Source organism: Cyphomyrmex costatus, unplaced genomic scaffold (assembly GCF_001594065.2).
Source record: "Cyphomyrmex costatus isolate MS0001 unplaced genomic scaffold, Ccosl1.0 scaffold8, whole genome shotgun sequence".
Lineage (NCBI taxonomy): Eukaryota > Metazoa > Arthropoda > Insecta > Hymenoptera > Formicidae > Cyphomyrmex > Cyphomyrmex costatus.
The window spans coordinates 1,052,291-1,066,502 of NW_017280375.1; the positions used below are offsets into that span (position 1 = coordinate 1,052,291).

The 14,212-nt window shown below is 29.5% G+C and overlaps 1 protein-coding gene and 1 non-coding gene across 2 annotated transcripts; one reads left to right on the plus strand and one right to left on the minus strand.

Annotated features, from left to right (window-relative positions):
* Positions 1-4,244: 4,244 nt before the first annotated feature.
* TRNAI-AAU (transfer RNA isoleucine (anticodon AAU)) lies at positions 4,245-4,318 on the minus strand. Its single transcript has one exon. It is a non-coding gene; the product is annotated as a tRNA-Ile (tRNA).
* A 2,501-nt stretch (positions 4,319-6,819) lies between these two features.
* On the plus strand, positions 6,820-13,498 carry Fancm (FA complementation group M). The gene is made up of 14 exons (XM_018549198.1): positions 6,820-7,082; positions 7,172-7,339; positions 8,475-8,647; positions 8,848-8,937; positions 9,047-9,271; positions 9,355-9,508; positions 9,717-9,832; positions 9,917-10,027; positions 10,168-10,333; positions 10,424-10,578; positions 10,700-10,934; positions 11,055-11,361; positions 11,452-13,150; positions 13,264-13,498. Exons 1-14 carry the CDS (start codon positions 6,917-6,919, stop codon positions 13,483-13,485), a joined length of 3,987 nt encoding a protein of 1,328 aa, XP_018404700.1. The 5' UTR covers positions 6,820-6,916; the 3' UTR covers positions 13,486-13,498.
* The last annotated feature ends 714 nt before the right edge of the window (positions 13,499-14,212 follow it).

Genomic DNA, 14,212 nt, shown 5'->3' on the forward strand with positions numbered 1-14,212 from the left:
CTCTCTCTCTCTCTCTCTCTCTCTCTCTCTTGTGTTTTCGTTTGCAATCTTTACACATATAAAACTGTTTGTAAAAATAAGACGTTGTCTTACGTCCAAAGTAGGTTTAATAGATGTTATCTGAGAGAAGAGTTTAACCCTTTCGATACTATAACGACGACTATAATCGTTCAACATTGAACGCTCGCTGTTTACTAACAACGACTATAGTCGTCCAGTTTTGAACGCTTGCCCTGCACTAATGACGACTTTAGTTTAACAATTTTTTGACTGTTATTACTATAAATGTGTTAGAGCATGATTTCTTTCCACCAATACTTTACATTACACGGTAAAATTTAATTACTATTCTCCTTCTCCGATGAAGTGACGTTCGTGTCATAGTTGTCCCATACAGTGGCAACTGGCAGTACTCGAGATTCGACTGTCCGTATAGTAGAGAGACATAGTAATGAAAAATAAAGCCGTATCGAAAAGGTTAACTTGGCCGGCGCACGGCGTTCATTTCGCAAAACGCATTGTATTTAATTTTGAATATTATAAGACGCGACGGTATAGAATATTATATCGCTCATTTGTTACAACAACATAATTCAAAAACCAAAGTTTTCTAAAATAATGTTTCGAATCATTAAAACGTTATATTAATTTTTAAATGCAATTTTGATAACAAATGTGATATAAAAAAGAATAAAGGAATGTTCTTTTAAAGTATAGTTTTTCTTTTTTTTTTATATTTTTATTCTTTTTTTTTCAAGAAACTCAAAAATATTATTTTTCAACAAAGTCTTTTAAGAAACTTTACAATGTAAATACACAATAAGTAAAAACACACAAAAATATTATAAATAATTCATTGCAAAAAAAGGATGACAATTTTTTAGTTATATTATTATTGTAACAAATAATCGATATACATATAGAACGCGTTAAGTTCAACAAATTTACAACAATATATATAAATAAACAATTTAGCATAATATGTAAGTATATATGATTCCAGAGAGTTCGGTTTGAGAATGCGTATTTAGGCTTAAATCATGGACCATAAATGATCCATGCGTCTAGTATGTTATTCTGGTCGAATTAGTTAACATCTATGTTTTATGGTATATATTGGTAATGTATTAAATAAAATTATTATAGTCAATAGCCTTGTGTCAAGTAAATAATATCTGAAAGTGGGTAGAGTCCAAAATAAAAATTCATGTCTGAAAAAATTTTCAGTCATGTATTCTTTTATCTATCTTGATAAATTAGTAAAAGTTATATAATTGATAAAAATATTCTAAACTTCTAAAGCATTTCAATATCTCGAAAGAATTAAAAATTCGAAGATATAAATATTTTAACATTTAAATCTTATAAGCAAAGTAGACGAGAAAAATCAGTGTTTCTTTGCTTATCTAAAGCAAAGAAAATGATTTGCATCAATATTAAGTATTTTAAATGCGAGATTTAAAACTCTCTTTTTTTTTTAAACCAATAGAAAGACAAAAAGAGAGAGTTTTTAACTTTGCTTAAAATTAAAGTAACGTTGATGCAATCAAAAGCTTAAACTAAATCAAGTTTAATTGCGCTGTATCATTAATTCTCACTAACTTTGCGTCAATTTTTATTTCGATAAAATATTAATAAAAGTATACAAACAATTGTTTTCACGATGGCCAGAAAAACTATTACCACAGAAGCAAAAATGAGTTAAAATCGAGATGCTTATGACTTTACACAATTAAACTCACGAGCATGCTCACCTATCGTCACTTATACTTATTTTACGAATCAAAGTTTCGGTATGTGCAATATGATTGTTTCAACAAATATGAAGTAAGGAATGATGAGTATAATGCATGACTGTTTCGCGAGAAAATGAAAAGAGAAACATACCTTATGTTTGATAATTTATACTTGATAACATAGTTCAACAAAAGAAAATACCAAAACAAGACTATAGTCATTTCCTGTAAAAAAAAATTTTTTAAACATTATAACTTGTTAACCATAAAGAATACAATTTTTTTTTTAAAGTTGAAAGTCCTAATAACACGCTACATTTTGATTGCAAGAACACACTTCTTCAGTATATCGCTTTTCGTAATTATCATATAATATAACGAAATATGTGAAAATAACCTTTTTTTGTCATTTTAATTGTAAATTTCTCAAAATTGTGATGTGATAAAGCAATTCTGCAACCACACACAGAGTCGGACTCGAAGTCCAAAAAACTGTAGGAAATAATTATAGTCTCGTTTTGGTATATTCAAAGTCATTTTTGTTGAACTGTGTAATCGTATTTTGTTTTTACTGTTAGATATGTGTATGGACTATAAGTGAACCAAAGGCCTTTCAATAAAAGAGAACGTATTTTGTTGAAAATTGCGGCAAATGAAACGTATGTATGTATAGGCATGCGTTTATCTGTGTACTCGTGGATATGACAATGTGCGGATATATATATGTACATACATATAGCGATACATAATGAACAAATCGAGATGCGACGGCTATTTAAATATTAATCCATTGCAAACGAAAATACAAGTCTTTAACTCAGATATTAACCGGAAACATTTAGAGCCCTATTTTGTAATCTCCTTAACAATATAGTCAATACATATTTTATTACTAAATTATGTCGCAAAAAATTCTTTTTTATTCAAAAGAAGAGCCAAGACACACGCATACACGCGCGCAGACACATTATATACGTATATATAGGGTTTTCTATTAAGAGGTTTCATTTTAAATTTCGCGACATTTTATACCTGTTATAGATGGAGTTGTCATATTTGACAGTTGTCGAGTAAAAACTATGCGGTTAATAACAATGGATATTTGCTTGAGCAACGCATAAAAATAGAAACGCATAGAAAACTTACTACATGGAGAAATTTCGCGGAGAAGTTCCCTGGACGTGTCATTTCGCGTAACGGAGACTTCAATTGGCCGCTCAGATCGTGCGATTTCACACCCTTGCGCCTTGGGGTGATTTTTTTCTTTTGGGATCATGTGAAGGATAAAATTTACACAAATGTTCCGTAAACGATACAGACGCTCAGAAACAATATTCAAAATGTTGGCGAAATTGAGTCGTAATTGTGCGAAAACGTAATGAAAAATTCTCTCAAAAGAATAACCATTTGTAAGAAAAGTCGAGACGGCCATTTGGACAATATTGTATTCCACGTTTAATCGCACAATCTGTACTTTGGATTAGAATAAATATATCTCAATGTTTTCAAAAACATTCGTTTTTTTATTAATTTAAAATGAAACCTCTTAATGGAAGACTCTGTACATACATGCCCTATTTGGTTATTAAACGCTGACTTTACAATGCGTAATGTAGAATATTTTTTCTTTTGAATTAAAAACTTCATATTGATACACACGTGCGTATAAGAATTGATGACCAAGTAAAGATTGAAAATTATTCTGTATCTCAGTAAAGTAAATTAACTAATAAAAAAAATTTTTTTTACATTTACATTATCAGTATTGCTCTTTTCTGGCTGCTTTTTTCAATTTAATTGCAGAGGAACATTAAGAGGAACAGCTCTATAGGCGCATAATATAATATGTAATATTTCAAGAATATTTTACTAAAATTATATAATGTTAAATAATATTCTTAAAATATTAATGGATAGTTATATGTTTGCTCTTGATAATATCATATAATTATTAAAAATAACATTATTTAATATTACTGTAATGCTGTATAAACGTTAAAAAGTACTATAACATTTACTTTAATTTATAAAATTATTACATCGCGATGCAATATTCAATAAATATTTTAATAATATTTTAATAGTATATTAAAAGAAATAGCAAGGATATTATATAAGTGGACATGTAACATTCATAGAATATTCTCATAATATTAAAAAATGTTATATAATATACTATATTCTTGAAATATTAGAACAACTTATTTTAATTTTTTAAATAATATTTATACAGCATTCTCTAGGGATATTTGTGCCTTGAGGGAGCTATATATACAGGGGGACTCAAAAGTCAAGACATTCAATTCTGTCGGAAAATAGTACTAGATAATTACTTTACACTCTCATGTTCCTCGAATTAATTCCATTGAATTAAAGAGTGTCGTTAATTTTTTTTTTTTTTTATCAGAAACAGTGCTTGTTATCATATTCGTACTTTTTAATATTACCGAGGTTAAATTAAAATTAAACGTAAAAATCGTGACAGAGATTGGAATAAAAAAATATGTTTGGCCCATGAGGGGATCGAACCCGCGACCTTCGCGTTATTAGCACGACGCTCTAACCAACTGAGCTAATGGGCCAAGCAGTCATAATTGCACAGCAATTCCTTTTGAAATTGTGATCTCTGAAATATTTTATTTATGTAAAAATAAAAAATCAATCGCAAATTAATTGAACAAACATGTTTGTCTTATTCAACAATCGGCAATAAAAACGTTAAAATAATCGTTTCTAGTATTTTTTCTAGTTCTTTACGCGTATCTCTTATAGAAAATACGAATAATAATTCAATTGAGTTTCAGTTTGAATGGAATATAATTGGTGGATACAGGATGTGAAGGGATTAGAGAGATGTTTATAGCGAATATGCGAACGTTTTAATAGTAAAAAGGTAAATAATAATCAGAAGAATAATTTTTACATTATTTCCTTTATAAGAAGAGAAGTTAGAAAAAAATTAGGAAAAACTACCCATGTATAATCACATGTAATATTAATATATAAAGTTACACGGGAAAAATATATTGAGTGACTTTTATCAAGACTATATGTATACCTATGTATATATAGCTTGCTGCGCGATTTTAATACCTCTATGTAACTAAAAATATTTAATGTTACAACAAAAAAAAGATGTCTGTAAGCAAGTATCATTGCTAATTCAGCTAATTTTTTGTTACAATGAAAATTGTTAATGTAACAAGTTTTCTTCATTAGAAAGAAAAAGTATGCACCATATCTTATAGCTGGTATGTTTTGTTAAAAATTTTGGATTGATTTTTGTAGAAAGTTATCTTTTCTGTATTAATACTGTATTATTACATAAATATGATTATTTATAATCGCTAATTTTATTCAGCTGTACAACTTTGCTACTTTAATATAAAAAACTAACTATCTGTATACTGTGGTAGTAGATTTGTTGAATAATTGAAGTTTTTAGTTGATTTAACAACTCTTTTTTTTCCGTGTGTGTATATATATTAAAATATTATGTAATCGCAATTTCATTTTTTGTATACTGTTACATAAATTACTTGATTATATATTAGAAATCATTTTTACCTAGCATATAGCCATCATTGTAAAATATCTTTCGTTATAAGTTTCACATAAGATTTTGTAAAATAAAGATATTTGTATATACGGAAACATGCGAGTGTTATATTATATGCATCCTGCTCTGCATCCTGGTGAATATACTTATTATGGAACATGTCGAAATAAATTACGATTGGAATTATTCCATTTTCTCTAAGAAACACAATAAAAATCTAAGAAATAGTTGAATAATTCCGATCAAAATTTATTCCGACATTTCTCATGATAGGTTGAATATACAGGGTGTTCCATTTGAAACAGGAAACGTGAATAACTCTTCAGGAAATGGAGAAGCAAAAAATGGGACACCCTGTATATATACGTATTATGAAATTATTTAGAATATATTCCGATCAGAATTCAATTACTCCCTAGATTTTGATTGTAATTTGTAGAAAAAACGAAATAATTTTGATCAGAAAATCTATTTCATTCCTTCCGATTTTTATTCTTTCCCAAAATTTTTTAAAAAATGATATCACAATTTAAGCGTTTATACCATCAACAAAATATACAATTAAAGTTATAGCCGCAATTACAAACAAATTTTCAAGTCAGTTAAAAAGAAATCGATAGAAATAAAACGCGCTGCCACGACTGAACATCGCGCAGCGACATCAGTTGGCTCATATCTAGCATATACTATATTTAATATAATTAATATATAATTCTAAACTTAAAATCAAGATTTTCACACAAAATGAATATTTTAATTTAATTGAGTGAACTTACCACATTGTGAATAAAAATATCTTGAGTTATTATCCAAAATAATATTTGAATATTCCTCTCTATATGATTAATTATATCTTATGTTGGCCTCTTATTTATTATTTAAACTCTTTTCTATTTATTATTAAATAGATAGATATATACATATATGCGCGCGCATGTGTATAGTTATATAGTATTATTATAGATATTATGTTATGCGTGTGTTATATATATATATATATATATTATACACACATGTTTCTTAATATAATTGCGGCAATATTTTATTTATTATGTCACAAAAAAATTACGTAGTCAAAATAATATTCTACTCACCGGGATTTGTGTTTGGAAACATCACCGGAACCGGAATGCCTCCGTGTACCGTCTTGTCCTTGTTATTCACTCAATGTTAAACAAGAATAAGATAATTTCTGAAAGCAGAAAGCCCGGAAGCCGGAAGAACGTGAAAGTAGCGCGATCTCTTAAGAAAAAGTAGAAGTACGTTTGTTTCTATTTTACCGGCGGACGTTTCACTGTTACAAAAATTATAGGAACACTAGGGACATTTTGCGGTTACAACAAAGTCCTTTACATCCTTTCGTGTTCTCTCTCAGGTTTCTCTGATTCACTACGGACTGTCCACCACTATCCACGTGAATCACATATGGTTACAAGTTTTTGCTGTCACAAATCCTAACAAGTCTCTGAAGTTCTCTTGTAATTATCATGTTGTGTTGTGTCTATCTGAGATAAAATATTCATGTTCACTTTTTAAAATTAATATCGATTATGTTGAAAAGTGATCACCGTCTGTTTATTTTGACTCTGGAGTGTATAGATCGAACGAGAACTCTTCAAAAATGGAATCGCAAAGTATCCAAGTTTCTGAACATCCAGAGACCAAAGGATTCGATCTCTCGGCTGGAAATACTTGGATATATCCGGAAAATTATCCAATCCGCCAATACCAGTATAACATAGTTAAATCTGCCTTATATCGAAATACTATGGTCTGTTTACCCACTGGTAAAAAGATATATATTTTATTTTCTTGTTAGTGTGTATTAATGAATCATTCAGATGAAAAAATATTTTTGTTTTCAATTCCATGACAGGTTTGGGAAAGACTTTTATTGCTGCCGTTGTGATGTATAATTTCTGGAGGTGGTATCCATCTGGAAAGATTGTATTTCTAGCACCTACAAAACCTCTGGTTGCTCAGCAGATTAAAGCATGCTATGAAGTAATGGGGATTCCAAGCATCGATATGATGGAGTTGACAGGTTTTAACCTATTTTTTATTTATGATGCTTTTTAAGAAGAGACAATAGTTGCTTTCCATTTACTCCGATTCTCAGATAATTCTCACTTGTGACGTCATAACTCAGATGAATGCGCGTTCCTTTTGCATTCTGAGAAGTGAGATTCAACTGAGTTTTTACAAACTGCACAAGATCGAGATCGTGTGCTTTATTGAGTCTCGTAGACTCACTTTAAAAGTGAGGTTATAAACCTGTGTTGTTATTTGTTAATTTTACCAAAGTAAGCAAGTAGTGACGTCATTAATCTGAGTATTTTACACTCAGCTCACTTCAGACTCAGTTTCACTTGTGTGTAAATGGAAAGCAACTAATATAATACAGTGATTATTTCATTTTTATTTAAGAGACAAATAGACAAATAAATGTATAGATAGATAAGATAAAAGTGAGAGAAATAGAGAGAAGATAAAAGAAAGAAGGAAAAACTAGATAGAACGGTTGTAGGATATATTCTAGAAGATGCTATTAACATCATTTATATCATTCTATCTTCATCGCTTATTAGGTGTAAAGCAAGGACAAATTGACATAAATAGCACTAATTAACATCTTCCTGAATGTATCTTTAGTTATAAGATTATTAGATAGATAAAAAAGATCATAGAAGATATGAAAGGACGAGTAATTTTAGAATTAAAAATCATGAACCAACTCTCCTTTTTTGATAAAAATGATGAAGTGAATAAATATTTTATCCTATATTTAATTTCTTTTCTTTGTTTAACATTGGCAAAGAATAAAGATGTAATGATTCACTGTGTTACTATAGCTGTATTCTAAAATTAATTGCCAGTATTAAAAAAACTTGTGCATACAACATTAACAGATTTTCAGTAATGATGACAGTGAATTTTGGAACATAGCCTAGATCTTTATGTTTCTTGTTGGGGTACATTCTAAAAAACCTAATTACAGTAACTAAAACTTTATAATTAACATTACATAAAATATATATATTTTGTTAATGTTGTTTACATTTTATTACTGTTATTTACATTTTTAAATGCAGCTGGAGAGTGCTTTAATAGTACAAATGTATGTATTTTGTACTATATGTATCATATAATCTAATAAAAATATATTGTTTAACATACAGGTGCAGTAATTCAGAAGAATCGTGAAATAGCTTGGCTCAAGAAAAGAATAATATTTGCTACTCCTCAAGTGTTTCATAATGATCTTGAAAGATCAATCATACCAAGTCATCTAATTAAGTGTGTTATTGTGGATGAAGCTCATAAGGCTTTGGGCAAGCATTCATATTGTGAGGTAAATGAACTTAAAAAATACATTATACATTGTTATTACAAAAAAAAAACATGCTACATGACAATTATGTATGAAGATTTTTGTATGCACCAGTGCATACTGGTGTAGTCCAGCCAAAATTGCTATAAGATATTACTTAAAATGGTCTTAAAATAAGAACAGACTATGAATACTGGTTTAAAAAAATCTATAACTTTTAGTGTATCAGAATATTATCTACGCAGAATCAACACTTCAGGATATTAGCACTTTCTGCTACGCCTGGAAATAAAATAGATAATGTTCATGAAGTAAGTAAATTTAATGTTGTATATGTAAATATTTAATGTTATTAAAAATTTTAATTTTAAGGAGTAATAAGTTATTTTAATATTTTGATAAATATTTTATTGTGCATAGGTAATACAAAATTTAAATATCTCCCATTTGGAATTGAGAGATGAAAACTCAATTGATATAATACCATATATTAATAAAAGAAAAGTAGATATTATTTTGGTACCTCTTAGCAATGAATTAGCTGCATTCAAAGAGAGGTATATTACTATTATGGATCGTCACGTAAAATTTCTTATGCAAAGTAATGTATTGCGAGGTCATACAGCAAACATATCTAAAGGAAGGGTAATTAAATTATATTTATAAATGTTTTATACTTTACATAATATTATAGTACGTAATTCTAAGTGTTTACTCTGTTTTTTTAGATATTCTATTTGTTGAGGGAATTTAAAACAAAGACAAATAAATCCGGAAATTATGCACAAATTATGAAAACATTGAATATATTGTTAACTATGTATCATGCTTATGACCTTATGATTAGACATGGATTGCGTGCCTTTTACAAATTTTATGAAGGTATATTACTTATAATTCATAAATTCATATTACAGTTAATTTTATAAGACACTAAATTACTTCTCTCCCCCGCTCCTCCTCCCTTTTTTTCCTCTACCTTTTTGCTCTGCCTGTTCCTCCCTTCTCTCTCTCTTCCCCTCCACTACACATACAAAATTTGTTGGTTACATTTATTAATGCAAGTGACTTAAAGAAGTTTTATTTTTAGTTCATTCTGATAAGTTTTGGATGCACAATGAAGACCATTTACGAAATTTACTCCATGACATAGAAACTTATCTTGGACCATTTCCGGAATTGTATCCTAATGGGGACATATCTGAGGTTTGCAAAACTATACAATAATAGAATAAAGAATTATTACTCATATAATATACATATTATATAATACAGAAATAATTATTTCAGATATCAACAACTATTGTATTTGGACACAATAAATTTTACAAACTGAAAGAGTTGCTTGAACATCATTTCAATGGTGATCGAAAGGACACGAGAGCTATAGTTTTCGTCGAAGTTTGTATATTAGACTTTTATAGACTCACTTGTATATAACATATGTTATTTATTTAAAACTTTTATAAATTATAATATAGAAAAGTGTAATTAATTTATATTTAAAAATGTAATTTAATATGTTGTTTAAAAATTTTTAGTACAGAGACATAGTCAATGAGGTGTACATTTTGCTTTTGCAATTAAAACCAATAATTAGACCACAAATGTTTGTTGGGCAAGCTAGTCAGAAGCAAAAGCAACAAATAAAAGCGTTGGAAGATTTTCGAAGCAATCGTGTGAATGTGTTGATTTCTACAAGTATAGGTGCATGAAAAACAACAATATTAATCATTTTATACTGTAATTTTATCTTTTTTCTTATGATAAATTAATTTTTTTAAATATACGGTATAGGTGAAGAAGGATTAGATGTAGGGGAAGTAGATCTTATAATATGTTTTGATGTATCACAACATTCTCCAATAAGATTGGTTCAAAGAATGGGCAGAACCGGACGTAAACGGGATGGTCATATAATTGTTCTTGTTACAAACGGGAAAGAACACGAGGTAAAATCTCTTACTTTCCTCTAATTTTTTGTCAAGACTTTTGTCAAGCATATATGTATGTATGTATATAGATATAATATATGCATGCACTTTTTAACTAAAATCCAGTTTACCCTTGCAGAATTTGAAGTCTACGCTTTCTAGAAGGGATTCTTTGAATAATAAAATATTACATACAAGCAACATATTTTCCTCCTTATACAATAATAATCCTAGAATGATACCAAATCAGTTTACTCCAGAATGCCATAAGATGCATATTATAGCATTACCAAAAACGCCAAATGTAAAAGAAAAAAGAAGGAAAAAAAATGTCAATAAAAGGAAGGAGGCATTTAGCGTGAAACAGAAAGAAAGTGAGTTTAATGAATAATCTATTTCTTTAAATTCTCCATTTTGTTATCAACTGCTTTATATTTATCAGAATAGCACATTTATTTTTTGATATTTCTCAAAAAATTATATTTGTTTGACAGACTCATCTAAAAAAGGAAATTTAAGTCAGTCGTCGATGATGAGATTTGTTACTGATAAATGTAATGAACAAAACCGGGATAAGACATGTAACATTCTCACTCAGTTAACAATGCAAAATAATAATAATAAGATAAATCCTAATAATGTCAAACTGTTAACTGATGACAATGCGGGGATCGATTTCCTGACATTGTACACTGTAAGGAAATCGGAGGAAGAAATGTCTTCTGAAACCGTGAAACCTAAAATGGATACGACTTATATTCCCGCACCAAAACCAATTGAAGATTTATTCAGTTTTGTAGTATCTGATGTAAAAGTTATTGATTTATCTTTTTTAACAGAAGATAATTTAACGCAATATAAAAATTATGAAAATAAATTATCAATACAATGTAAAAATGAAAATGAGATTATTCAATGCAATGATTATATTAATAACGATAATAGTAACTTTTGGTGCACTATCCGAAATGAGGGGAATGTTCATAGCAATGAAATAAGATTTGAAGATATACTTGATGATAGTTCCGATACAAATGAAACAGTAGTTTCGTGTATAAACCAACGAATTACAGATATAGAGATAAATTCAAATAATATATCTACATCTGAAACAAAAAAGGACAATGAAATTCTAACCCACATAAGAACTGAATTATCAACTAATGCACTAGAAGACCAGGAATCTACGATATTTGAGAACATATTGAATGAATCATTTAGTTCTGTCGAAAAAAATTTAGAAGAAGAGGATGTATTTGAGAACATACTAAATAAATCATTTAGTTCAGTAGAAAACAATTTAGAAAATAAGGATAATACAGCATTGCAAAATACGGAATCAAATCTTTCCAACATTTTTATTAAAAATGCAGGAGAAATCAATGTATCGAATGAGGCTAACGTTAATACTTTTCATGAGGAAGATAATGTTAGAACTAATCTATCATCATCTATGAAACCTTCTAAATCGGACAAATACGCAAATCTTATTGATGAAATACAAGATGTTGATTTTAATAGTGATGTTGATATAAGCGATTTTATTAAATGTGATTCTAATAAAAATAAGTCGATACGCAATTTCAAAGCAGAAGAGAGCTTGTTATCTATAACTCAAGCTATTGGCGAAATAGCACGAGTAAAAAAAAATTTAGCAACATCAAGGAAATCTTTTGTAAATAAAGAAGAATCGATTAACAAAGAGAGTACTGGCTGGATTTCAGTTAATATTAAAAATGACATCAAAGCTGAGAAAAACGACCCGAATTCAAGGACAGGAAACATTACATTAGCCAATACTCATTGCAATTCTGTTGTTGAATTACGTACTGTTAAACAAGATTTTGATTTCCTAAATGATTCTGATGAAGACTTCATAATTACAGAAGACAGTGCTAAGAAATTTAATGAGCTTGAAAGTTGTTACTTTCGCAATTCGTCGAAAAATTTAAAAGACGATATTAGATACATGCCTAGTACATCAAAAAACTCAGTAATTAGAAATGGCTATTTTGATGATACATCGGAAACCTTGGAAACGAAAGATGATTATTTTAATATCTCGAATCTTAAACGATGTAGCGCATCAACACCAAAAAATAATAGACATTCAAAACTATCTTTGAAACGAAACAAAGTCCAGCAAAATTCGAGTACGATAAATTTGAATTTCTTTAAAGTGTCTGATAAATATGTAAACAATACAACAGAAAAAAAAGTTTTTAAATCTAGCCCTGATACACCAAAGCAAATCTCTCCTTTGAATAAAAAAATCGCAAAGAAAAGCAAGTGTAAGCTCAAACGCAAAAACAATGTCAAAAACGAGTTTATAGATGATGAAGCTGAAGTAGACTCTGATGTCAGTTCGGATGAGATCGTTAGTATAGATGACGAGGATTTTGGAGATTTCGTGAGCTATACACAGTTCTCACAGGAACAAGTCGACATGCACGCATATTATCTACAAACTGTTAAGAGTCCGGTAAAGAAACCAGGCGCTTTTCATTTTAGAAAACCACGATCACCTGATCCGAATATAGTAGAGATCTATTCGCAACTTTCGCCACAGATTCAAAACTCATATGTTTATGTACGTATATTATTGTATTACAAACTTTACCTCCGATTATAGTACAAAAAATCCAATTTTTATATATGAAAATTTAATAAGATATTTAAATATTTATTTAATTATGATTTTAGGATTCATTTTGCGTTGCGGAAGACGTAGAACCAAGCATACTCGTCCATGACGATTTGTTATTAGAGAGAATGGAAAAGAAATTGGAACAAAATAAACGAAAACATCTCTGTTCTAACAAGAATGCAAAACGTACTAAAAAGAAAAAGATGAATATTTTAAATTGCTCTGTGAGCAGCGAAGATGAGCTCGAACAGCTGCGTATACAAGTGCAAGAAGACTGATTATAAATGAACAATGATGAACTGTGATGAACGTTGATATGTAATAAGTTATGAAGTATAGTGAAAAATTTATTTTCATGTGTACAGAATGTAAATATTGAATAAAAATTCAAATGTATTTTTATACATCGACGTTTTTGTAATAAAATTATGTAAAGATCTATCTTTAGTCGGATAACGCAATAAATTATAAGCGGCAATGTATTCCCGAATCCTCTTGATTTCCCTCTCATTTACAGTCTGTACGGCAAGCTTACTAACACAACCAATCGATATTAAAATTGACGCTTCAAATCTGGAGACACGGTAGTGTCTCGGCGCTAAGCCAAGCGCCGCGGCACTGCCGTGCCTCCTTTACGCGAAACTGAGAGTTTCGGGGGATTGAGATGATCAGATCTCAGTAACGGCTGAACGGATCAAGTTCTATATACGCTCAATCGATAGCAATTGCTTAAATTGTATAATAAAAGTGCTTTCATTTTTTCTCTACGTGTCCTACGAGCAAAGATATCACGACTCAAAGTCCGAATCTGTAATTTTCACGCTTTATTTTTAAGATACGTCGTCGTCGTCATTATTATTATTGTCGTCGTCGTTATCATCATTATTGTCATCGTCGACCACATTCCATTCGATGTCCTGGTGAGGTGAGAGGGGTGCAACTTTCGATTGATTTTCGAATAGTTTTCGTCCAGCTTTCGCAGTCCCTCTTATCGTATCGCACCGC

Bases quoted from the DNA above. Each gene is read 5' to 3' on its own strand.
- Fancm (XM_018549198.1), top strand. From the start codon at position 6,917: ATGGAATCGCAAAGTATCCAAGTTTCTGAACATCCAGAGACCAAAGGA. The intron at 7,083-7,171 runs GTAAAAAGATAT...ATTCCATGACAG, and splicing joins TATGGTCTGTTTACCCACTG to GTTTGGGAAAGACTTTTATT. The intron at 8,648-8,847 runs GTAAATGAACTT...TATAACTTTTAG, and splicing joins GCAAGCATTCATATTGTGAG to TGTATCAGAATATTATCTAC.